This window comes from Eupeodes corollae, chromosome 1 (assembly GCF_945859685.1).
Source record: "Eupeodes corollae chromosome 1, idEupCoro1.1, whole genome shotgun sequence".
NCBI classification, from domain to species: Eukaryota; Metazoa; Arthropoda; class Insecta; order Diptera; family Syrphidae; genus Eupeodes; species Eupeodes corollae.
The window spans coordinates 70,692,599-70,718,432 of NC_079147.1; the positions used below are offsets into that span (position 1 = coordinate 70,692,599).

The window sequence follows — 25,834 nt, forward strand, 5'->3', positions numbered from 1 at the left end:
AGTACACAAAGTTATCGAACTCACAAGTTTTTAAAATCACTTCGCTACTCATAATGAGTATAGGTACAAAGACATCCAGTTTTACGCTCTAAAGATTCTTATTGTTAATCTAATAAGAACAAGTTTGGTCTCAAAGTATTTGACAATTTAAGTTGTAATTTATACATTATTACAAAAAGGACGTGTGTCGATGTAGGTATATTGGTTTTGCATTCCTATGTATTGCAACGACGTGACAGATGAAGACATTAACGTAGTATAAAGATTTAATCTCTTCACTTAATACAACGACCAAATATGAACTCGAGTGTTCACTCAGTTCACTCAGGCCACAGATTTAAGATGAGAAATAAATACAACTGGCTATTTCCTGTAAACCAACTGTATCAAAGATTGAAACGAGAGACATTATGACAATGTAAGTGGCGTAAATTGTTCAACGATTTTACTGTGACAAATCATTTTAAACTTACTTACTTAAGTAGGCGCTACAGTCCTGGACGGACCTGGGCCTCAACCAACATGCGTCTCCAGCCAGCTCGATCCCTAGTTAGCTGTCTTAAGTTTCGCACGCCAAGTTGGTTGAGGTCCTCTCCCACCTGGGTGCGCCACCTGAGTCACGGTCTTCCTCTACTCCGTCCCTCGGGATCGAAGACCTTCCGGGCTGGAGCGTTGATGTCCATCCGCTCTATATGACCTAGCCATCTAAGCCGTTGGACTTTAATTCTGCTAACTAGGTCAGTGTCGCTGTACAGCCCGTACAGTTCGTCGTTATATCTTCTCCTCCATTCTCCATCTATGCGAACGGGACCAAAAATCACCCGAAGAATTTTTCTCTCCTAAGACGCCCTCATCTTTCTTGACAGGGTCCAGGCCTCAGCGCCATAAATGAGAACCGGGATGATGAGTGTCTTATAGATGGTGATTTTAGATGCCCGAGAGAGGACTTTACTTCTCAATTGCTTTGTAAGTCCAAAGAAGCAGCGATTTGCAAGAGTTATTCTTCGTTTGATTTCAGCGCTTGTGTCGTTGTCTGAGTTAATAGCGGTGCCTAGGTGGACAAAGTCCTTAACTACCTCAAAGTTATAGCTGTCCATGGTGACGTTTTGTCCAAGACGTCGTCGTTCAGTGTCCTTTTTTGATGACAGCATATACTTGGTCTTGCCCTCATTGACCACTAAACCCATCTTCTTCGCTTCCGTCGCAATGCTCAAAAACGCTATACTGACATCACGCTTTGATCTTCCAATTATGTCAATATCATCTGCGTATCCGAGTAATTGGATGGATATTTGGAAGATTGTGCCTCTAGTGTTGACGGTTGAGTTTTGCACAATTCTTTCCAGAACGATGTTGAAGAAGTCGCATGATAGTGCATCGCCTTGTCTAAAACCTTTTTTGACAACAAATGCATCGGTAAGATCTTTTCCGACCTTGATAGAGCAGCGTGCATTCTCCATCGTCATTCTGCACAAACGGATAAGTTTGACAGGGATGCCAAAACTAGACATTGCTCGGTAGAGCTCTTCCCTATAGATGCTGTCATACGCGGCTTTAAAATCGATAAAGAGATGGTGGGTATCGATTTGAAGCTCCTGGGTTTTTTCCAAGATCTGCCGCAGTGTGAATATTTGGTCGATAGTGGACTTTCCTGGTCTGAAGCCACACTGATAAGGACCAATCAGGTTGTTGACGAATGGCTTCAGACGTTCACATAATACGGCAGAGAGGATCTTATACGCAATGTTAAGGAGACTGATGCCTCTGTAGTTGGCGCAGTTTAGAGGGTCTCTTTTCTTATGTATCGGGCACACTATGCTGAGATTCCACTCATCGGGCATGCTTTCTTCCGACCAAATTTTGCAGATGAGTTGGTGCATGCTCCCTACCAAGTCATCGCCTGCTGCTTTGAATAGTTCGGTAGCGATGCCGTCAGCTCCAGCAGCTTTCTTTGACTTAAGTTTAGATACAGCTATCTTCACTTCGTCAAGTTCGGGTAAACGGAATTGTTGATCTCCCTTACAGCGGAATTCGGTTCGTCATCGCCGTTATATAATTTGGAGAAGTGATCTTTCCATCGACTGCGGTTCTACTACGATGTTCCCCTGATCGTCTTTACAAACTTCGGTGCGTGGCTGGTACCCTTAAAAAAAATCATTTTAAATGCTCTCCTTTAAATACTGTCCAAAAGACTTAAAGTAAGTTACTGCAGAACCAACCAAACAGTTTTAGTTACACACGATCTTTGGACTTTTATAAAGTTTTATAGATAATAACCAGATGACATTGGGAAACCTGAACATCTTGCCGCATTTTTAATGGGATCTTTTTTAAAGTTGTAGAACTTTTTATTTTGTATTTTATTTTATTTAAATATCGTAATTGCTTAACAACAATAAGATTTAAACTCTTATAAAGTAGCTATAATAAGCTTATTTTACAAAAAAGGATGAGCCTTACTATTTTAAGGCAAAACTTTTTGTTAGCTGTTAAGTGATTTATTTTGATTTTATCTTGGCATTGAATAGATGGATAACATAAGGAACTTCATTTCCAGTCAACTTTATTCTTTGAACGTACATTTTGACCAAGGCATCTAATTAGTTTTCCAAGTGTCATGAATTTCAAACTTTAGGTACTTCAAAAACCTGTACTTTAAGCTCATAGCAGGCACAAAAAGTACCAAAAACATTAGTTTATGCAAAACACTTCTCAGGTAAGCTACAAGTCCGTCACGATTTGTATTTTGTATTGTAAAGTAATATTACTTATGTATTTCCTTTTCAAATTGACAAGGAACACTTTTACAGACAATATTTAATAAAGTGGTGCAGAAAATGAATAAATACAGAAATAAAATTAAGCTTCCAGTCGAATGAAAAAACATGATCAACTGTCATTTTGACTGGAGTAGACTTGACTTAATAGCTAAGGACATTTTTCATGACTAACTTCTCAGTGAAAATTTGCAGGTTCAGCCAACATAAGGGACTTTATTTTCAGTCAACTTCATTCTTTGACCAAGGCAACTAGTAATTTTTTCAACCGTCATGAACTTCAAATTCAGAATTTTACTTCGCAAATCTCTTTAAGTTCATAGTACAAAAAGTACTAACAAAATTACTGTCTTCAAAACACTCCTCAGGCAAACTACAAGTCCACCACGATTTGCATTTTGTATTGTAAAGAAATATTAGTTGTTTCTTTTCCAAATTAACAAGGAAGTCTTTTACAGACAGCATTTAATAAAGTTGTGCAGACAATAAATAAATCATAGAGTAATAAAGTTCAGCTTTCAGATGAATGAAAAAACATTATCCACTGTCATTTTGATAGAAGTAGACTTGACTTGACAGTTAGGGAGATTTTTCTTGACTAACTTTCCAGTCAACTTTCCTTAATTGGAAGGTAATTTTTTGGTGGCTGGGTAATCAGTAAGTAGAAACTTGCCTATAACTTTCAAGTCCCTTATGTATTCCGAACTTACCCATTGACTTCTGAACGATGTTTTACAATTGTGAAAACTTATTTGGAAAATCATGATTCTGTTCGAAATATGTACGTATCGCATGAATTTTTTTCAGATGAAGATCACTTTTGGTTTTGAATGAATTCTCCAATAAACAAAAGTTCCATATTTACAGTGGTGATAGAATCATGAAGTGCATGTTTCATCCACAAAAATTGACTGTTTTGGTGTGCTTTATGGGTTGGTGGAATGATTCTTTTGTGCTTCTTTAAAGAAAAAACCGATATGAAGGAATTATTACTAACTTTTTCATTGATCAGCTGTGGTTTCAACAAGACGGTGTAACATGTCATACAGCACACAGCTCGTTCCACAATTGATTAATTAAAGGAAACGTGTGGTAACTGGTAACCGTATAGTTTCACGTTACTGTCTACTGACCCGTAAATTGGCCTCCAAGATCGTGTGTCTTATCACCACTTCACTAATTTCTGAGGTAATATGTGTAGTTGCCAATCTACCCCGATAAGCTTAACACGATTAGCTACTTGGAGGACAACATACGTTTCGTTATTGTCGATGTTAGGCCATAAATGTTGTTGAAAACCATCGGAAGTTTAAACCCCCAATTAGACTACGTCCGACAAGTTGTATGAGCTTATCATAGGTACAATTCCGTTGAAGTCTCACATCCGAAGAGCAAGGTGTCGAATCTAAAAACGAATATGAAAAGCTGAGGAAAAAAAATAATAGAAATAGGTAAGTGAGTAAGAAGTTCCAGGCATAAGGTCATTAGTAAAAACAAGAAAGAGCCCTGAAGATGAGGAATAACCGAGTTTTACTTGGGGAGACTTGAATCCATTTAATACAATTTGTATTGAGCCCTCCGAAAGGCAGGTTAGATAAGGTGGCGATCGATAACTTTACTTCACTTATATTAAGATTGTAATCTTAATCTTAACATTAATAAATACGAAATAGGAAACACTATGACAAAAATGTTAAGAAAAAAGCATTTTGTCAGTTGCCCAGATTCGATATGAGAGAAGAATAACGTTATCACCACACGATGTAGACCCATTGTGATACCCTGAAGTATTGTACTCCTCTAAAAGAAAAATAAATAATTAAAACCTATGATGTCTGTGGATTGTCTAAGTCTAGTCTTCTAGAGGGTTTGATAAAATCGAATAGGCTGTTTCCTAGAATGTCTTCGAGTTCTTTAAGACTATCGAAAAAGTGTCTTTCTAAGAGTTTATTTATAGCCTGTCCATCTCGTATCGGTTTCTTGCATTCTGTTGATACCAATGAGCTGTTTTAGTTCACACGATGGGGTTTTTATACTTGAGTCTATACAGTATTGGATTTGGAAAGATTGAATGTTTCAGAAACGAAACATGCACCTGCTCCAGAATTCATTTTCAAGCCATTATTATGTGGATATTGTCGACTCACTCATCTGTGCAACATTGTTCACCCATTCCTTCCTAAAAGGGAAGATAAAACTAAAATGATGATAAAATTCAGATAGGAAGTCATGTAGTCTGTTCTTACATACTTCCTATACGTACTTCCGTATACTCTGCATGTCCTATGGGTCTGGTTTTCCAGAAACTGGTCTGACTGAGCAGTAACCATGTTACCATAAGTGTGTTCCACACTCTTTTATCCATGAACAAATTATTGATAAGACTTGGTTCAGTTATTTACTTATCACTCACGGTCAAGGTATAGTTGCCATAGTCTAGACCTATTACAAATATATCCGATGGAATAAGTTTTGAAATATTGAAATGAGTTTGAAACTATCTTAAAAATTACTTTTGTTGCCTTTTTAATGAATATTTCCAAGTTCCCTTTAAAAAGGAAGTATTATATATCAGCGAGTACATATTCATAAGAAGCGAAAAGAACAACTCAAAGTCTTTTACTTTTTTTTTAAGACATTTATTTGTTTACATTAAGTAAAATCAGCAAAACTCATTAATATTGCAAGATCCCACTTTGCATTCTTTCGTAAAAGATGGACATTGAACCTATTTAGTTGAAGAGAAGTGTATTTCATTAAGCCAAAGTGTCGCGTCGCTCGTCTTCGTGGTTGTGTATATAGAAGCATAAGTAAGCAGGTAAGGTACACAAAAGTGTTTACATGGAATTTTAGAAACTAAAAGCTGGTTTTTTGACGTCATTGATCAAAGTTATAATGACCTATGTCTAGATGCCTTAGCTAAGCTTGTAGTGAAAGAAAACAAATTATAATTCCTTTTTCTTTTTTACTATTTCAGTCTATATTATGAACGGAATTTGGCCTCGATTAATGCAATATACTTTTATTTGTAACTGCAAGTCATTAACATAAATTATAGTAGGTAGATAAACGAACTTTATGAATTGTTTAACTAAAAACCAAAGTTCGCTTGACGATCAAAAATAACCTAAACCTTTAAAAGTTATTTTTAGAAAAATGAAAAAACGTTAACCTTGTCATTTCAGAAGCATTAATCATTAAGACGTCGAGCAACTGTGTGAAAGATAAAAACTACTAATTGATATGAAAAGAGTCACTTTTAACATGAATATCTAAATGAAGCAAATTTATTATGAAATGACGGAAAGGAAAGACATTTTCGGATATGTCAAAAACAAGTTTCCCTAGTAAGCGTGTTGCACATACTTTTCTTTCCGGTGGGTATGTTGGATTTCAAATAATAAGATATTGATTTTTGTTGCCGAAGACGAATGGAACACTATTGGTAAATTGATTTATTCTTGTTATTGAGTTAATCATCACCAAACTATACATTTGGAAGAGACTACTAATGCTGTTAAAGTTGCCTAGCGGAAATATAAACACCTCCATGTTTGTATAAATTAGGCATAAAATTGAATGAAACAAATGAAATTTAAGTTGTTGGCTATACTATGTTCTAAAATATAAAAACAATATAGTTCTCTATGGGTGGTAATGTTCTTTCTTGTCGGTATCGGAAGTACTAGCATCGGTGTATAGCTGTCAAATTAGTAATTTTTTTGCTTGTTGCACTTTACAAGAATTACTATTTATAATAAATTATTAACCCAATGGAACACAATTAGGATAAAATGAGATTATTGGCAAAGTATATTGAGTTGGACGCTAGAATTTTTTCTAGAAACGTCATGGTCAAACGATGTCCAAGCTATCGGAAGTCAGTGTTTAAGACATCTGACAATTTTGACAATCATAATATCTTTTGCTTAAGTGTCGCAAAATCGAATCAGCAAACCATTTGAAAGAAAAATTGTAAGGAGTGGGATACAATTTGTCAACTTTATTATCGCTAGCTTTTGGAAGCTAACAATTTTTTAAAATTAAGTCTTTTAACTTTGCAAATTACAACCTCTCATCACTGTGTTTAAGTTGACAAACTGACATTCGATAATGATCTATTCATATGCCTGAGGATGTATTTAATATTTTAATTGATCAAATTTTGGTAATGGCACATTTACATCTCCTTTTTAGTAAAGAAAAATAACTATTCATAGTTGTAGATCGATTGATGTTTAATTTGAGCGGTTTAGATGAACATAAATGACAAAAAAACCCCATGCGTGAAGCTAAGTACACACGATTGAAAGATCTTCCAATGTTGAATAAACTGTCAAAAAACTTCCAATAGCGTCCAATTAGGTGCCAATTTTCTATAAAATTAAAACTTTATTTTATCCAAATTTTTGAAATTTTTAAATCTTCCAATTAATAATAATTGTCTGTTTACACGGTTGGAAGACTTTAGAAAACAAACAAATTGGTAGACTCATTGGAAGACAATTTTCTCGATAGGTGACAGAGAATATGAACATTTATTTATGAAGTGAAAACAACTGGTCGTTGTAAAATTGGATTGGATTGGAAAATAAATAAGTAATATTTCTTTGCTATACAAAATACAAATCGTGATGGACTTGTAGCTTGCTCGAGGAATTTTTTTGTAGATAATAATATTGTTGGAAGTTTTTGTACGATAAACTAAAACTAGACATTTTTGAAGTAGAGTTCGACGTTTAAAAATTAATGCCTTGATCAAAATATGAGTTCAAAGAATGCAGTTGACTGCTAATGAAGTCCCTTATATCTTATATTGTCTTAACCTACCCAATGAGTTTTCAAATATGAAGATGTTTGTCTCTCATCCCCATTAGGCAACTTTCATCAATCTGAATTCATGGATATGATTTATGCATTTTGGTAAATGCAACAAATTTGGATTCTATTAACCAAGTGAATATAGTTTTAAAGTGTATAAATGATTCTTATTTTGCTAAGCAACTCCATCATTTTCGAAAAATGTTGCCTAATTTATTATGGTCAAGAGAAACCTTAAAGTATTGATGGTTTTATAAAATTATCCCTGGATTTGTTACTACTCAAAATCTCAAGTTTGTTTGCCTCAATGCTGCATTTTTTAGATTTCAGACTTGGATATATCATACAAAATAAATGCTCTTTGGAAGTTCGTAATTCATAGTTAATTTGATATTAACAATAATTATTTGACGGTTTTCTAGCAAAATATTTTAATTCCCATCTTTAAAGTGTGCCATTTGCCCAAAAAAAATTATATTTCAACAATCCTAAATAATTTTATAGGAGTTATAATATTATAATTTAAAAACATTGACATATGAATATGACACTTAAAAAATAAGTTCTTTCCATAAGCAACTACTTTTAATTTTAAAATATTTTCCTAAAATTCTCAATAGAATTTATGTATGGCTCACTAAAACAGGCTGACTCTCCATTATTGCAGCACGAGTATCTTCCTGATATTTTTTTACAGTTAGGTGAAGGTCTCAATAAAAATAAAATAAATAAATTAGGTGGCGAACAGTCCTATGAGAACCATGGCCTAGTGACTTACAACTCTAAACCAGTGCGAGTACTGTTGTCAAGGATGGAGGGGACCTACAGTTTATATGCTAAATCTGAATGGCTAATTGGAGAAAGAACTTTTTCATGACAAGAATTACTCTTGGAGAATTTGTCAATTCCTCGCAAGAGGCAGTGCCCGTGAATAAAACTTTAGGTGGCACAGGCAGGAATTGAACCCAAGACCTCTCGCATGACAGTCCAACGCACTAAGCATCATGCCAAGGTATGAAAGTCTCAATAGAACACGTTTAAAACATTAAGGCGAGGAAATACTGTTAAGTAAAACAAAAATGTTTTTGAAATTTGATTTTTCAGTCAATGTACACTCCTAAAACAAGTTTTTTTTTTAATGAATAATACAGCGTACAAATAGAGGAGTATTTAAGGGGGTCTAGATGCACCCGTGAACCTTCCTGTTTGTACACACTATAGTTGGGTATGTACAAAGTTTCTTTTGTATTTACATACTAGAAAAAATACATTTTTTTCTACTTAAAAGGCACCTAAAATCAATTGAAATTTTCTTGAAATTCAAGAATAATTTAAAAATAATATTCAACAAAATTCAATGCAATCATCAAAATATAAATCTGGTATCACTGAAAAAAAAACGAGAAGAAATGTGAAAAATTAAACTTTGAAAATTAATTTCAAATAAAAATAAACGTTTCTTCGCTCTAAAATTGTGATAATTATTATTAATTCGTGTATATTATCAAATAAGAACGCGTGAGATAATTCCTACTGTGGTAAAGGAAAGTAGATCAAATGCTTCGTCTTACCCAACTATATTTAAAAACTGCACATACATTGTACATGTAAGTACACCATTAAGAAAATTGTCGGACATAAGTTGAATATTACTGGCAGCACTTATTACATTTCACCAACCAAATCACCAACATGACAACTACAGCACACCATTAAATTTTGACATTTGGTTGTCATTTTTAGCCTAGCCTAGTACTAGACGTCGTCGAATAGAAATAGAGAAACATTTGGCAAAAACGATTTAGTTTTTAATTTTTATTTTAAATCATAAATTACTTATGTTTTAATTACAATTCTTTAAATTAAAGGTAAATAAAAAATCCAGTGAAAATTTATTAAATTATTACAAAAAAGTTTTATAATTCTATTCTTACACTTGATCAATTTAATTCTCAAAAAATAGAACCACTTCGTAAGAAAGAAAAAAACTTAAACAGAATTTCTATCCGCCTTCATCCAAATTAGGGAGAGGCTTGGTCGTTGTCGTCGTCGTTGTCGTATCTCGTACTCGTTGTGTGTTGTGTCTTCGTCGACATCTTCTAGCAAGTATCACATCATCATCAATAATTTACAGTGAAGAATTCTTCAAGAGGAATTTATTTTAAGTTGAAAGTGTCAATAAATTTATTATTGAAATTATGCCACCCATCGTCCAGTAAGCATAATTATCTGCATTTCTTTTGACCTCATTCTAATCCAAAATCATTCTTCCTAATATTATTAATGTTTAACTGCTTAATTAATGTTTGGATTAAGAGAATCGAGAAGTAATCAATTTCAACTCATTCGTGTAACATTCATTCATAGTCTTCAGTCAGTCAAGCGACATTTTTAATGCATTTTCTATGGAATAAGAAAACATTGTATTAACATTAGTTCCTTTTTTTTATCGTGCTTGAGTTTAAATAAATATAACAAAAAATATCTATTTTTAAATCATAAACTGAAACTACTTACCTTATGTTGGTTTTGGCTTTGGAATATGGATTTGGGGTATCGTCATAAACTTACCTAACAAAAAATTGCTGCCTTCGTAGCCAGATGTTTTGGTTTTGTTTCGGTGATGACGTCAGTTTTTATTAGATCAATGAGTAATGTTTATATTTAAATTGATTCTTTGAAATTGAATGGGAAATATTTGAATTTTGCTAAACTAACATCGGCGCGCTATCAAGAACCATAGTGGGATGAAGAAATGGAGTAGAAGGTTACTCTCCTAAGATCGTAGGTAGTTGCGAATGCAAATTGGTTCATTAAAACGTTTGATTTTTGATAAAATAGAAAGGCCCGAGATTTAAATGTGCAAGGTCGGGATAATATGTGTTCTAAGTAGAAACAAAAATTCACTTTCTCGAGTTGTTACATCTTCAACGGTTTATAAACATAGAGTTATCTTTCGAGCAAAGATAAGATAAGGTAAGGTGAAAAAAAAGTAATATCTAGCTTTTATTCTTGTTTTTTTTTTCGTCAAATAATGTAATGAAACCATTTAACTGTCAATCAATCGAAGACATAAAGGACTCCGCAAGGCTAAGCAAAGTTTTATCGAAGGAACATTGTAGTTCTTCATTTCTAAAAAAGCCTGATGGAACCTGGACAGCCTCTGGACTCACTTTCCGGGTTGCGAGAGCGATAACCCCGAACCGCTTGAAACCAAGAGCTAAACGTAGCTTATGTGAAGCAAGTCAATTCCGTTATAACCAGAGAAAATATTTTGTGGGCCATCTATACTTTTTCTCCATAGGCATGGATGGCATACTGCTTCAAAAGTTGCATGATGTAGCAGCTCCATGGCTGGAACAAATCTTCAAAGGATGCCTGCCTCTCAAACATGTGCCCATGTCGTGGAGACAGGTCAAAGTAGTTTTTATCCCGAAAGTGGATAGGTGAGATCACGAATCCACGAAGGATTTCAGACCAATAAGCTTAACATCTTTTGTGCTTAAAACCTTAGAGCTCATTCTTGATTACCATATTAGAGAAATCCTAGTTGCACGACCTCTCGAAAGCTCTCAGCATGCTTATCTTAAAGCCAAATCTACGGAGACTGCCCTCCATGAGGTAGTGCGTACTGTAGAACAAACAATCCATTATAAAGAATTTACTCTTGCCACCTTCTTAGACATAGAAGGTGCTTTTAACAACGTCTTTACCGAATCCATAGAAGAATCGCTCGTTATGTTCGGTGAAGAAGACTTCATTCGAGAATGGATTATTTCCATGCTGAGTGGTAGGAAGATTCGAGCCACTCTAGGCAATACAATCGCAACAAAACACGTGAGTAGGGGAAGACCCCAGGGTGGTGTTCTTTCGCCTCTTCTATGGCTTCTGGTCATGGATACAATTCTCGTTAAATTAGAGAGATGTGGAGTGAAGGCGGTAGCCTATGCGGATGATTTGGTGCTATTGGTGTCAGGAAAGTACACCTCTGTGATTAGTGAATTCACGGAGTCAGCTTTGAAGAAAGTTAGCAACTGGGCCACTAGTGGACTAGGAGTTAACCAAAGTAAAACTGAACTGTTGCTCTTTACCACCAAAACTAAAGTACCGCCCTTCACGCTACCTCGACTCAACGGTCAAATCCTATCATTGTCTTCCAGTGCAAAATATTTGGGAGTTATACTCGACCCTAAACTAAGCCCGAAGTACGGGTTAAGAAGGCCTGTGTTGCCTTCTACGCCTGCAGCTAAACTTTCGGCAAAAAGTGGGGACTTCAGTCGAAGATGATTTTATGGACGCACACAGCCGCAGTACGCCCTATCTTAACATATGGTTCGATTGTGTGGTGGCCTGCTCTTAGCAAAACCTATAATATTGATAAGCAAAAGATGGTTCGGAGAACAGCTTGCGTGGGCACCACAGGGCCATGCGTACTTGCCCAACGGACGCCTTAAACGTTCTTTTGGATCTTCTACCAATCCACCTTTTTATTAAATACATAGTTTCCTGCAGCGCTATTAGGCTGAGAGACTCAAACAGCTGGTTGTCAAAACCTTATGGTCACAGCAACAACAACGAAATTGATACCCTCAGATATTATCTCGGTAGACACTGACTACTGCACTCCTACTTTGAGCCTTAGTAAGGGTTTTAAGGTTATTTTCCCATCCAGAAAAGATTGGGAGGATGACATCGTGTCGATATGTTTCAACACAACCATCTTTACTGACGGCTCAGAGATGGAGTGCGGAGTTGGTTCTGGGATCTTTTCTGAGTCCCTAAATGTAGCTAAATCATTAAGGGTTCCTGACTTTGCTAGCGTTTTTCAGGCTGAACTGCAATAAGGGAGGCATGTAAGATACTTAAACAAAGCCCAAACCAAAACCGAAATGTGGCTATCTTCACAAACAGTCAGGCAGCTGTCTAAGCCATTACCTCGGCCACATCCTCATCTAAATTGGTTCAGCAATGTCGCGATGAGTTTGCGAGCCTGAATATTAACCTCAGTGTCACCCTGATCTGGGTTCCGGCCCATAGTGGTATCGTGGGAAATGAACGGGTTGACGAGCTAGCCAGGCAAGGGTCGGCCCTTCATAGCTCACTTGCGGAAATGGTTAACATTCCTCCTGGCACTATGAAGGATAAAATCTTTTCTATCTACCAAACTGAATCAAACCGAAGGTGGAGCAATTTACCCAAATGCATAATATCTTGGAAGATATGGCCCACCTATAATAAACCCGTACAAACGATCTTCTATGCAGGTCAAGGCAAGACATGAAGCTTCTCTATAAATCTTTCCCTTTCTATCACAAGTCAAACGAGTTTTTGGTATCAAAACGGCGCACTACAGCGCTAACTGGATCTCAGGCTAGGTTGCCTTGAGATCATCATTTCTACCTACCTACCTACAAACACACACATGGTCCCAGTAAAAAACATTTATCTTGCTATAAAAATGCTAAAGAATAATCGGGCTTAGACATGGATAGAGAAGCCCACGTCCTACGATGATTAGTAGGTATATATCTCTGTAATGTTCCAAGGATTTTCCTATGCCCAATACGATATCCAAACAGGAACTCCATCCTAGCCCTGGTCAAATTCCCATCGACATCGTTATCTGCAAGAGAAAGTAAAAGTTGAATTGTGATCTGAGTACCAGAGAAAAACATGGCGCCGAAGAGTCGAGAATAATACCCGAAAGCTTGGAAAAAGTTGAGAACAGCTTAACATATTTACGGAAACAGAACCATAGGACAAGGAGATAAATAAAGTAAGCAGGTTTGTTCAAAAAAAGAGACCCTCTAAACTGCACCAATTAAAGCGGAATCAGTCTCCTTAACATGGCTTACAAAATCTTCTCTGCCGTAATATGTGAACGTCTAAAGCCCTTTGTCAACAACCTGATAGTTACTTATCAGTGTGGTTTTAGATCAGGAAAGTTCACAGTCGATCAAAAAAGATCCTGAAAAAACCAAAGAACACCAAATCGACACCCACCATCTCTTCATCGATTTCAAGGCCGTTTATGAAAGCATCTACAGGGACAAGCTGTATAAAGCCATGTCTAGTTTTGGCATCCCTACCAAACTCATCTGTTTGTGCAGGATGACCATGGAGAATTCATGCTGCTCCATAAAGGTAGGAAACAACTTAACAGAACCTTTCGTTGTCATGTGATTTTCTTAACACCGTACTTGAAAGAATAGTACAAAGCTCACACGTCAACACTAGAGGCACTATCTTTCAAAAGTCTGTCCAATTACTAGCATACGCTGATGAAATGGACATAATCGGAAGAACTCAGCGTGATGTCAATAGGGCTTTTGTGAGTATTGAGGTAGAGGCGGCAAAAATGAGTTTAACGGTTGATGAGGTCAAAACAAAGTACTATCTGTCGCGAAGAGGACCTACAACATCGACGTCTTGTTCAAAACGTCACCATCGACAGACGTAATTTTGAGGTAGTCAAGGACTTCGTCTCCCTAGGCTCCGCTATAAACTCAGAAAACAACACCAGCGCTGAGATCAAATGAAGAATAACGCTTGCTAACTGCTGTTTCTTTGGGCTTAGAAAGCAATTGAGTGGAAAATTCCTCTCTCGAAGGAGCAAAGTGTCACTATATAAGACCCTTATTATCCCCGTCCTGCTATACCTTGCAGAAGCATGGACTATGGACAAAAGCGTATGGGTCATTTTGAGAGAAAGTTCTTCGTGTGATCTACGGTCCCGTATGCATCGAAGGGCAGTGGAGGAGAAGATGGAACGACGAGCTGTACGGGTTGTTCAGCGACGCAGACTTAGAAAGAAGGGTGAAAGTCCAACGACTAAGATGGCTGGTTCATGCAGAGCGCATGGAAACCAATGCTCCGGCCGGGAAGTTTTCGAATCCACACACAGGACAGCGCAGTAGAGGAAAACCGCAAATCAGGTGGCGCGCACAAGTGGAAAGTGAAATCACGCAACTTGGTGATCAGGCGTCAAGGCGGAAGGCACTATCTTCAACAAAGGGGTACAAGTTTTTGGAATCATTGGATAGTCTCAAAATAATATTATAGAGTCAATTTGTCCTAAAGTTAACGAGAATAAGATCAAGTACCTGCTATCAACAAACAAAAACATCAATTCACCGATTTGGATAAAACACAACTATTGATCGCAGTACGAAGTTATTAAGAATTTAATCTACCTCGGAGTTAAAACTATTTCCACGAAAGTGGAGATTCGACAAAGAATTACCTTAAGCATGCTGCCAGTGTCCTTAAATACAGTGCTGGACAATCAGCACACAGAAACAATAATTTGTCTCAATTCATATCTGTTAAAGGTCACCAAAAAGAGTTGGCTTAGACCAAAATGGCAATCATCATTCTAGAACTTATTAAGGTCAGAATAATCGAGTCTATATTCAAGAGGCATAAAGCTGGTTTTAAAGTAGTGAATCGTATGTGAACGATGTTAACCAACCCAAACATTTTTTGCCGTTGATAGATTCAAAAAAAATGCACACAAGCCGCTCCGCACATGAGCGCATTATTCTACAGGGGCCGCAGGTTGAAGAACAGTTTAAACTACCTCAGGAAATATTGCACAAACTACGGATATGAACATTAAAGTTAGATTTTGTAAGGCTCGTGCTGCCTTCGGTAATTTGTCCCAAATTTTGACCTCCAGATTAATCTCCTTACGCACTATGTTGAGATACTTCGACTCTTATGTCAATACCATGGTGTTGTAGCTTGCGAAACCTGGTCTTTACTACCATTTTCAGAAAGTTGACATTTTGTAAATTGCTGCCCACGCCACATCCCATAGATTCGATGGTCAGATTCAAAAGCATGGATGGACAAGAAGCACTCCTTCAAAGCACTCCTTCAAAGAATCTACAAACTCTAGTTTAGAAGACCTAGAGAGGTAGATCTTGAAGGATGGACTTAATTTGTTGGCAATTGTTGATAGAAGCTCGCTGTCCAAATAGATTCAGTGACTTGTCAAAGACGCCTATGGGGAGACACTGGTTGCCAATCTGATGACGATGATGTGTTAGATCTTTCCTCAACTCTTAGTCCTGACCGAGATAATTATAAAAAGATCTCACCGATGCATCATTTGCATTGCACTGTCAACACTAGAACCACAATCTTCCAAAGGTCCATCCAATAACTCGGATACGCAGATGATATCAATGATTGGAAGATCAAAGCGTGATGTCAGTGGAGCGTTTCTGAGCATTGCAACGGAAGCGAAGAAGATGGGTTTAGTGGTCAATGAGGGCATGACCGAATATATTAAATCAAATCAAATGGGGTAGCGCAACAGTCCGTTGTGAACCAGGGCTTAGTGACTTACAACTCTCAACCATTCCTGTGTGGGAGTACTGTTGTCAGGAATGGAAGGGACCTACAATTTTAGGCCGAATCCGAACGGCTAGTTTGAGAAGGATTTGTCAATTCCTCGCAAGAGGCAGTACCCGCGAAAATTAATTTTTTTTAAATTAAGGTGGCACAGGCAGGGATTGAACCCAAGACCCCTTGCATGACAGTCCAACGCACTAACCATCATGCCTCGGGTACTACCGAATATATGCTGTCATTAAAAAAGGACATTGAACAACGACGTCTTCGACAAAACGTCACCATGGACACTGGACAGCTATTACTTTGAGGTAGTTAAGGACTTTGTCTACCTAGGCACCGCTATTAACACAGAAAACGACAAATTCTTCACATCAACGCTCCAGACCGGAAGGTCTAGAAGACCGCGACTCAGGTGGCACACGCAGGTGGGTGAAGACCTCAACCAACTTGGCGTGTAAAACTGAAAACAGCTAGGGATCGAGCTGGCTGAAGACGCATGTTGTTCGAGGCCCAAGTCCGCCCGGACTGTAGCGCCAACTTAAGAAGAAGATGATCAAAAATTCAATGAACAAATTCAAATAAAAAAGATATTGGCGAAAACAGTTTAAGCAACTAGTTTCTTCGATTTTAAAACAATATTTTAATTTCTTTTCTGGTAATTTCTTTGATTTTCTGCTCTATTTTATCCAAAGTTCGATGAAGTTCATATAAAAACGTCACAGAAATACCAAGTAAAGGAAGAGACGAAGAGTTACTTATTTAATCTTTAATTTTGAATTTTGATGCACGATTTTGAATGTCTTAGGTACTTTAAAAACTACAACGAACCTTTCATCCTTTTCCATGTGAATATCTCCTTCGAATTAAAATAGTTTTTTCCCTTGGGCGTGTATAAATATTTGTATTGTTTGCTCTAAATATGAACTCACGTCGCGACACAGCACTCATGTTTGTTCCAATAGCTTGTTAGACTAACTGCTTTCCGATTGCTCACATAACTCATATCGTTCAACACACCCGCTTCAATATGCTATTATCAGTTGTAAGTCACCAAAACAAACAAACGAAAAAATATGTGAGCAAACCGCATTTCCGAAGTATTATGTGATAAAATTGAACTAAATCCCAATCGCTGTTAGCAGCTATAGGTGTGATTCATGTCACTGAAAATATTTTAGATAAGAAAATTTAATTTCTTACAGACTGTCGAAGGATATAGCTGCATTGCCATTTGCTTAGTTTTATTTTTGTCTCTAATTTTAAATAAATCACTAATCAAGATGATGTACTCACAAGCTGAAGTGTAATACACCTATCACCAATAATAAATAATCTTAACCCATTAACACAAAAACTAATTAAATTGATTTATGTGTTTATTTTCTTATAGCACAACGGCAGCTACCATGTCCCTGGATACAATGCAGTGTGCTCGCTGCGCCGAGGGATTTGAACCACGTGAGAAAATTGTCAATTCCAATGGAGAACTATGGCATACTCAGTGTTTTGTGTAAGTTCGCACTTCTTTTTTGAATTTAAGATAAATAATAAATTGTTTCCAAAATAGATGCGCTCAGTGCTTCCGTCCATTTATCGATGGAATCTTCTACGAATTCGAAGGACGCAAATATTGCGAACATGATTTTCAAGTTCTATTCGCTCCTTGTTGTAATAAATGTGGGGAATTTGTTATTGGACGTGTAATCAAAGCGATGTCTGCCAATTGGCATCCACAGTGTTTTAGATGTCAATTATGTGCCAAAGAGTTAGCTGATTCGGGATTTATAAGAAATCAAAATCGTGCCTTATGTCACGAGTGTAATGCCAAGGAGAAGGCTGTTGGAACAGGAAAATACGTTTGCCAAAAATGCCAGTAAGTTGATTTTTTTTTAAATTTAAAATTAAAATTACAAGAGAGAGCCTAGCTGCAAAGACTATTGGCTCTACTTGTTATTTAAATTTGTATACATTTAAGTTAAGGGTTGTATGAAATTTATTTACATTTTCTATATTTGAGCTGGTGGGGTTTTTTAATGTCATATATTTTTGAAGATTGATGGAAGAGCAGGTTTCGATGATTGACAGTTTTCGAGGAGGTGAGTTAAACTCATGGTTGTATTGCAGGTGGAGCATATCGTTGGATTGTTTTTGTTTAGAAGGTGTTTGTGAGTTGCTGAGTAAGCGAATGTAGTTAGAGATTTTTGTTTTGATACTATTGTAGGGTATTAAGGGTAGGTTTTATGGGGATCTATTCGACTTCTTGTTTTCTTCTCAAGGTGTTCAATATTTGGGTTTTCAGGTCCTTTTTGGTGTATATATTGAATTTATGCACTGGTGATTTGTTGGTAGAGGTTGCTACTTTATCAGCTTCTTCGTTTCCACGTTTATTAGAATGGCCTGTAGTCCACATCAGTTTTATTTTATTCGGCTTCATTATTATCTTGTTCCTTATAGCGGAAATAAGATCTGAATCGTTTTTTGGATTTTTAACTGCTTTCAGGACTGAGCATATTACGAACTTGTCGTTGCAATTCCTTATTGATTTCGATGCTTGCAGAATAGCAAAGGCTTCTGCGGTGAAAATAGAAGCATATTCCGGGAGGATGCCAATATTGAGGATTTGGCCATCTTCAAATGTGATTGCAAACGATGTATTACCTTTTGATTTGGATCCATCAGTGACTATGAATTTCTAGCCTTTAGTTTTAAGTTCTGATGATATACTTGAGAACAGTGACTGGTATACTGCATTGCTTGTATTTGTTTAATTGTAGTGAACAAGGCTCAATACAAATGAATCGGCTTTTATATTCCATGAAGGATATGATAAAGTTGAGTTTTTAGAGTTTTTGTTGGTATATCCATTTCTCGAGCTTTGTCGAGGATTGTTTTTAAAATAGATGGAATACTTTTCTTGCACTTAAGGTTCATGGCTTGATGAATGTCTTTATCGATTACTAAATCTGTGGAGAAGACCAATTTTACAACTAAGTTCGAGATGATTCGTTGGAAACGTTGCTCAACTGAGGGAACACCTGTTTTCGCAGGAATATTTTTGAGTGGTGTTGTAGGAAAGGCGTTGATGCTCCTTCTAACTGCTTGGTGGTAGCTTGGTTGTATTATTCTTAGAGTTGTTTTTGGGGAACTGCCATAAATATAAATTCTGAGGATCTTAATACTATTTACATTTTCAATTTTTACATTATTTATACTTAAGATAATTTTTTGAAAATGGATTTTTTTACAGATATGTAGCATTTTACATTTTTTTCATGAAAGTCTAGCTCCTGAAGAAAACGATCAATTAAGAATATCATTAACAACTTTATCAAAAAGGTTCTTACATTTTTCTAATCCTTACTTTTACTTTAAATATAAATGTCGTCTGCATAAATACAACTATCTAAAATTTTATAATTATTTATTATAGTCGAAATATCGTCGAAGGCGATAGTAAATAGAACTACCGGGATCCCTGGGGGATACCATTTTGCTGGGAATGAGTGGATGAGTAAATATTATTAGCTCTGGTAAAGAAATTTCTATTAGTTAGGAAAGACTTCACATAGTCAAATATCTTCTCGCCAACACCCCATATTTTTAGTTTTTTTAGTACAACATGCAAACCAATTCTGTTGAAGGCTTCTTCGAAATCGAGAGAAAGCATGGAAACATGATTTTTTGCTGATAATGCTCGAGAGAGTTAACCCCTTACTGCATGATTTTTTTTCTTCATGAAAAAAATATATGTAATAGTTAATTATAATTAAAAAAACACGTGTTTCAGGAATTTAGATTTTTTTGAGAAAAAAGTGGAGAATTTTGCGATTTCCGGTTTGGATCATATATGGCACATTGAGCAGAAATGAAACAAAAAATGTTTCAATAAATTAAATCAACTACTTATTCAAAAAATTATGTAGTATGGAATATCGTAAAACAGTTTCTTTTCTCATTCAAACAAAGATTTACTTTGCATTTTCGGCACTCGACATAAGATCTTCCAGGGCAGTCTGGAACCTTACACCGCTGTCTTGTGGTCCAAACAGGAAGGTGATCTAATTGATCTAATCGAACGTCCTGCGATGGCATTATGGCAACAGGTCCCTTCAATTTCTTCAAATGTAGATTATTCTCCATGACATAAGAGGGTTGTCCACGTTTGTTTGTTGTACTTGGTTTGCTGGCATGGCATAAATCTTCGGCTACCGCGCACTTAAAATCTGCTAGTGGCAGCCACGCCTCACAACCATCAAGCGTTCGTCTGTACAATAGCCACGCATTCACGGCTGTCATGTCGATCATGTGGAAGAATATTCTGTGGTAAAATTTTTTTGATCTAATTTGTATTCTATAGTAGTCAAGAAGAGCATCCAACAGATCAACTCCACCCATATGCAGATTATATGCCATGACAGCCTTTGGACATGATAAAGTTTGGTAGCTCTTTTCTTTTTTGTTGAAGCTTTGGACTTCAGAAGACGGTTTGCTGCCGACATATGTCGAAGCAAGGTTCACAATTCTGTTGTCAAACCATGTTACCACAGAAATATCCAGGTTATCAATTGTCACCAGTTTTTCCACAGTTGCACCTCTTCCTTTTTTTTTCAATTCCTTTTCGGTAGGAACTTTATATCCCGGAATCCGATTGGCTTTTATTGTTCCTAGCGGTAAAATCGCTTTCTTTGCAAGATAAGTCAACAGCGCTAAGGACGTGTACCAGTTGTCAAAGAATAATTTGTAGTTGAATCCGTCGGGAATAGTTCTCGCCAGTCGGACAACAACGTCACTGGATGTACTAATCTTTGGCAAATCGGTTACCAACTCTACATTTCCTTGGGCTCCAGTATAAAGTTCAAAGTCGTAGCTGAATCCAGAGCTACCACTGAGAACAAAATTTGTATATCTCCATTTGTGTGTTTTTTTGGGTTGTATTGCCGCATAGATGATCTGCTTTTGGTTGGTATGATTTGTTCATCTACTGCCATATGCTCTTCTCTAGGGACATTAAGGAGTCTCTGCCTTGTTTGGTCCAAGAATGGTCTTATTTTGTGAAGGGGATCATGTCCTGGTTGTCCTTTGGGTACTTGCGTCGAGTTGGTGTTGAAATGTATGAATCTTTTTATTTCTTCGAAGCGGTTACATGCCATTACAGAGTTAATTTATGGGTAACCTAGGCTTTCATTCCAATAAAACCTAGTTGATGGTAACTGTACGATGGATATGTACATGCATATTCCAACAAACTGTTCATTGCTGTAATATGGGCAATCTTTTCGGGACGTTTTTCACAGGAGTATCGGATAGTTTCTTGCTCTATATATTTGAACATTTCGTCTGTAAACAAGTACTTGTAGAATTGTACTGGCGTATCCAAGCTGTCGTATCACCTGTGAATGCGGTTTCATGATCACCTTTTTCCAAAAACCCATTCCGCCATCGGGGTTTTTCAGCTCTCGCACTTCTACTTGAGGGAGGTATCATCTGGGATAGAGGAATATTATCCTCTAATTCCCAATCGGATTCATCAGACTCTGGAATATATAGATAAAGACGTCTCTGTATGTAACAGAATTGAAGACAAGATTCATTAATTTAAATGGAATTTAATATCAGATCTCTTATTTAGGGTTTTTTTTGCTAAGAACCTGAAATTTCCTTTTTATCTCATAAAAGCAACTTGGTAGATAAAAGTTTTCTTGTTTCTGCGAACCGCATCAGTCGTTTTGCTATGATTTTTTCCATAATTTTGGAAGAGCAGGAAATAAGGGATATGGGACGATATCCATCAATTGATTTCCTATCTTTATTAGATTGCGGTATGGAAAGAAGTGTTGCAGTTTTCCAAGCTTGAGGTATGACAGCGGTATAAAGTACTCGTTTGTTATTGTATAGTTTAATAAGTCTCAATTTTACATCAAATGGTAAGTTTTTCAGCATTGCAATCATAATTTTATCTCTACCAGGAGTTTTGCCTTTAGTTTTGTTTAAGGATGCTTTAAACTCAATTAGTGATATAGGTTCTTCAATAGGTTGTGCAAAAATATTTTCAATTGTTACATAAGGGGTAATGTTGAGAAATTCATCTTTTTTTGATTTAAAAGTTGTATGAAAAATGTTATCATTTGAATAATTGGACCAGGTTTGTAAAAAAAAAACAGATATTTGTGTCGAATCTGTGATAAGTGAACCAGTTGATTGGATACATGGTATCGTTGAGGGGTTGGGGTTACCGGTAAGATAGCGGATGTTTTGCCAAAGTTTGGTAGCTAGATGTGAAGCTTGTAAAACTTTTTGTTTTGCTCGCTTAAAGTTCCCTTCTAGATTAAGCATTTGCTTTTTTATATGAAATTAGGTTTGCTTTAGATGGGGATTTTTAAAATTCCTTCAGTGTTTTCATTTTATCTTTACGCAGTGAAGTTAGATTAGGGTTCCACCATAGAAGATACGGTTTTGAGGAGGTGTTGTTTGATGAAGTTTTTTTTGGGGTATTGAGGCGTTAGCGGCAGTTCTGATTGCCTTTTGAATTAAGGCAGCTTTTTTATTGGTGTTAAATGTTGAGGTTGTCTGATAAATATTCATCGATAATTTTTCTAAATGATTCCCAATTTGCAAAGTCTGTTTTGAATTTGGGGATTTATGGAGGGATTGTTGATACGAGTATAATGCCTAGGTTTGTGGAAGAGAGGATAGGGAAGTGGTCACTATTGTAAAGAGCGTTTAAGGTTTTCCAGGAGGTTTTAGGAAACAGTTGAGTAAAAAATCTTCGAAAGTTTGTCCTCTATTGTTTGTTTAGAGCGTATTCCAAGCAATAATATCTCCTCCAAGTATAACGAGAGAATTGGTTTGTTTAATTATATTGTCAAGGTCGTTTTAGTGAAAGTTTGGTGAGGGTGGATATATAACCCGTGGTATGTTATTTTAGTTTGAAGCTCAATATCTACAGCAATAGTTAGTATATCAGAGTTTATCGGTCGAAATGTGTGCAATGTTTTTGTTTATCAAAAGACTTGTTTGCATGTCGTATTATTTGGCAGGTTCTTGAAATAGCCAACATAGTTCTAAGGAATAATGGTATTAAAGATAAAGAGTATTTAAAACCTTGTAATTTTGGTTAAATTAAATACACGAACTTTTTCTTCTTGTAGAAGAAAGAGTGTGATTGGTGGTTGTTGAATTGTGATTTTTATTCCATTGAATAGTTTTTGTTAGATTTTTATTTGTAACAGTTTTGTCGACTGTTGAGGTAGGTTGTGTCAAAATTGTAGTTGGCGGTTGTATGGTGATGTTGGCATTATGACCCCGCTGTCCGCTTGTCGAGGTGCTGGGACCAATACTTTGGTTGGAGCATCTCGACAAACGATCATCGAGGTTTGTAATTTCGGGTTGTTTTTTATTACTTGGGTTCATATTCACGATTATTGTTTTTGTTCCATTTCAAAAGAAATTAAAGATTCATGAATGAGTTTTGAGATCTTGGAGATGTACATTGATAAAGGTGTGGCATTAAATGACTATGATTCTTTTTTTTCAGCGGCCTCATTGACGACGAGCCACTACGATTCCGAGGAGAGGTATACCATGGGTATCACTTTAATTGCACCTCTTGTGGTGTTGAATTGGATTACACTGCCAGAGAAGTCAAAAGTAGGCCTGGTTTTGCAGCTAACGATATGGTAAATAAATAAGAAACACTATTTTGTGTTATAAAAATAAACTAACAACCAAATTTTTAAAGAACGAATTGTATTGCCTTCGTTGCCATGATAAAATGGGAATTCCCATTTGCGGTGCTTGTCGTCGTCCAATTGAAGAGCGTGTTGTTACTGCCTTGGGTAAACATTGGCATGTTGAGGTAAGTCGGCTCTTTCCAGTTCCTTAAGAAAAGGTGAAAATATTCATTTGTTTCTCTTAGCATTTCGTATGTGCCAAGTGTGAAAAACCCTTCTTGGGGCATCGTCATTACGAGAAGCGTGGTCTGGCTTATTGTGAAACTCATTACCATCAACTTTTTGGCAATTTATGTTTCGTTTGTAATCAAGTTATTGCTGGAGATGGTAATTTTTGTTAAAATTTTTCAAATTCCTTAAAATTTATTTAACTTTCTTGTTTTTGTAGTTTTTACAGCTTTAAACAAAGCTTGGTGCGTTCATCATTTTGCTTGTTCAGTTTGTGACATGAAAATGACACAAAAATCCAAGTTCTATGAATACGATGAGAAACCAGTTTGCAAAAAGTGCTACGAACGTTTCCCCAATGAGCTACGTCGTCGTTTACGCAATGCTCATGAAATGACAATGAAAAAGAATATTTAAAAGCTTTTTTCTTTTTGTTGTTCAGCTTTAGACGATTGTTGTTATTTTTGTTTTCTTTTTTTATTTTTTTTAACTTATACTCAAGTCTAAACAAAAAACTATAACTTACAGAAAACGTGTAACTCTGTTGTGCCTCTCGAAAGTGCCCTTAAATATTATTAAAAAAAAAAGAAAAATTATATATTTTTTATATATATAAACTTTATTTTATTTTTCTTCAGTAGGTATATATCCATGTATATTTTTTTAAAAACAATGTTCTTCTTTTTTTTAACATACTTCAGTGTTGTTGTAATAATTTTTCTTAAAACTCTAACACACTTTTTTGTTTGTTAGTGAATAAGTTTTTGTTCTTTTCTTTTTTTAAATTTTGTTTGTCTTGTCGTACAATTTTTAAACAAGTGTTTTAATTAAACAACAAATTAAGCATTTTGCAGCTTACAATCTACACATGATAAATTTAACTACATAACCTTTTATAATTAATATACATTTTTATGAAAAACAATTTATTAAATCTTTGATAACTTTTGTTTTTTAATACATATTAAGAAGAAAATAAAAGTTAAACTAATAAAATTAAAAAATTGAAAACTAAGGATTTACGTTTTTGATTTCGAGTATGTTGATGTAAAGTAGAGTGAGGGGATTGCTGTGACTTTATTAATTTTGCCAAAGATGCGTAAAGGAACTTTGATACTGAGTGTCCATTTTTTGTAGTTAGTTAGTGCATCACGAGAGTACAAAATTTGAGTGCACTAATTGTTTTGTGAAAACACGTCCACTAGTAGTTTTCACCGAATCCATTTTGATCTTACTCTTTTGCTTTGGCTTAACGTTAAAAACTGCTAAGTTCTTTCTAAATACTAGTTAGTAAGTTTATAAAGCTAAGTTTTTGAACACTATTTTATTGTTCCACTGGATGCACAAGTGAAGAACACATACAAATACTTTTGATGTGAACAAGTGAAAAACGAGACTTCTTTCTTCCAAGATTCGATTGGCAAAAACACTTTTTATAGGTCCAGTCGTAACTTAAACATTAGCTTAGGATTGGAGTCTAGAAGTGACACTTTTAAAGAACTCCAACAAATATTTCTGTTAGAATAAGACACATGACACTTTTTTGTCTAATTCGATGAAAAAATAAAAACCAACAAGTCATCAAGCTGTGAGACGATCAATCAACGCATTTCTAACTAAACCAATACAAAATATATTCGCCCCATCCAGCTTTCACTTAAATACGAAGAAACAACTTTTAATGAAATTACAAAAACTGTGATTTGATCCACACACCAAAAAAAAGATAACCAACAGCAATTTCATGCGTAAACATATACGAAATTTCAACTTGCCTACTAAAATGAATGGTCTTGCATACGTAAACCGTCTTTAATATAACAATAACCAGCAGAACATCTGCGAACTACATACTTACAAATGGCATTAACTCACAAAATCGAAAAACTACCCAAATAATAATTTTAAAACTTAACTTTAAATTGTAAACTTGCTCAAAATTTTCAAATTTATAGAAGCAAGCCGATAACCTATGCA

The 25,834-nt window shown here is 35.9% G+C and overlaps 1 protein-coding gene and 1 long non-coding RNA gene across 5 annotated transcripts; one reads left to right on the plus strand and one right to left on the minus strand.

Annotated features, from left to right (window-relative positions):
• Positions 1-9,330: 9,330 nt before the first annotated feature.
• Positions 9,331-24,490, plus strand: LOC129938498 (LIM and senescent cell antigen-like-containing domain protein 1). 4 transcript variants are annotated; one of them, XM_056046106.1, is made up of 8 exons: positions 9,331-9,466; positions 9,624-9,813; positions 17,350-17,469; positions 17,527-17,832; positions 23,494-23,635; positions 23,698-23,814; positions 23,875-24,016; positions 24,078-24,490. In XM_056046106.1, the coding sequence occupies exons 2-8, from the start codon at positions 9,797-9,799 to the stop codon at positions 24,272-24,274; spliced, it is 1,041 nt and encodes a 346-aa protein (XP_055902081.1). In that variant the 5' UTR covers positions 9,331-9,466; positions 9,624-9,796; the 3' UTR covers positions 24,275-24,490. The 4 variants fall into 4 exon arrangements, with proteins under 4 accessions (XP_055902081.1, XP_055902080.1, XP_055902082.1 ...); XM_056046105.1 differs by having other exon boundaries at positions 9,334-9,466; positions 9,562-9,813; XM_056046107.1 differs by lacking the exon at positions 9,624-9,813 and having other exon boundaries at positions 9,334-9,466.
• On the minus strand, positions 9,394-10,791 carry LOC129938499 (uncharacterized). Its single transcript, XR_008780470.1, has 2 exons — positions 10,116-10,791; positions 9,394-10,001 (listed from the first exon to the last, which is right to left on the minus strand). It is a non-coding gene; the product is annotated as an uncharacterized LOC129938499 (long non-coding RNA).
• Positions 24,491-25,834: the final 1,344 nt, after the last annotated feature.